The following is a 1,153-nucleotide window of genomic DNA, read 5'->3' as shown; positions in this document are numbered from 1 at the left end:
TTGAATACATGCAGGTAATATATATATATATATATATATATATATATGTATATATATATATATATATATATATATATATATATATATATACATATATATATATATATATATATATAGAGAGAGAGAGAGAGAGAGAGAGAGAGAGAGAGAGAGAGAGAGAGAGAGAGAGAGAGAGAGAGAGAGAGAGAGAGAGAGAGAAAAAAAATATTTTCGGTTATCTTATGTTGCCAGGTGTGATAGAATGTGAAAAGAATAGGCCAGACTATTCAGTGTATGTGTAGGCAAAGGGAAAGTGAACCGTAACCAGATAGAAGGATCCAATGTAGTACTGTCTGGCCAGTCAAAGGACCCCATAACTCTCTAGCGGTAGTATCTCAACGGGTGGATGGTGCCTTGGCCAACCTACTACCTATATCAGACAGGATAAATTGAACAAGGTGTATCAATCTTTTTATTTCTATTTTTTCAAGTATGTTTTATTTAACATCAATACACTTTTACTGGCAATATATTGCATAACATAAACATCATTCAAGGAAAATAATCGTTGAAAATAAAAAGAAAATGAAAAAATATAACATTCCTACACAATCTTGGATTTTGCTTTATCCTTTGTTGTGCTTAAAACTGTCAAATTATATTCAATATACATGATGAAGAAGATTAACTAATTTTCGTGCGTTATTTAACATTATGCCCAAACAACATATTATAAAACGGACTTTGTTTAAGAAAACTTACGCAGAAAATAATGCTCAGTTGAATTTATACGTCATTAAAATATCTTATCCAAAACAAAGAATTAGATACATAGAAAGTTTTCAAATAGTTAGATGGATAGATTAAATATACAGACTCCACTTACGTAAATAAAAAAAACAAATATGAAAGTCTCTCAAAAATATCTTTGACTATTCTGTAAATCAAACTTGAGCCACGACAGAAAATCGATGATAAAAGATGATGTCATGATTACCACAACTATTTGATTAATTCTGTATCCTTGAAACACCTTATCTGTAAAACAACAGTAATAAATGAAGCCTAAAGTTGATTCAGCTTGATACAAAAAAAAAAAAAAAAAAAAAAAAAAAAAAAAAAAAAAAAAAAAAAACTTTTTCATGACGTTTTATTCTTGGGTCAGAGTCAATCT

The 1,153-nt window shown here is 28.7% G+C and overlaps 1 protein-coding gene across 1 annotated transcript in view; it reads right to left on the bottom strand.

The window, feature by feature from the left end:
• Window positions 1-248: 248 nt before the first annotated feature.
• The window catches only part of LOC137640704 (motor neuron and pancreas homeobox protein 1-like), a 20,460-nt gene continuing 19,555 nt past the window's right edge, over window positions 249-1,153 (bottom strand). The window contains exon 4 of the mRNA XM_068373198.1: window positions 249-1,153. This exon is cut by the window's right edge and continues 344 nt beyond it. Coding sequence (XP_068229299.1) covers window positions 1,147-1,153 — 7 coding nt within the window. The 3' untranslated portion in view covers window positions 249-1,146.

This window comes from Palaemon carinicauda, chromosome 5 (genome assembly GCF_036898095.1).
Source record: "Palaemon carinicauda isolate YSFRI2023 chromosome 5, ASM3689809v2, whole genome shotgun sequence".
Taxonomy (NCBI): Eukaryota; Metazoa; Arthropoda; class Malacostraca; order Decapoda; family Palaemonidae; genus Palaemon; species Palaemon carinicauda.
This window is presented reverse-complemented; position numbering and strand designations above follow the sequence as displayed.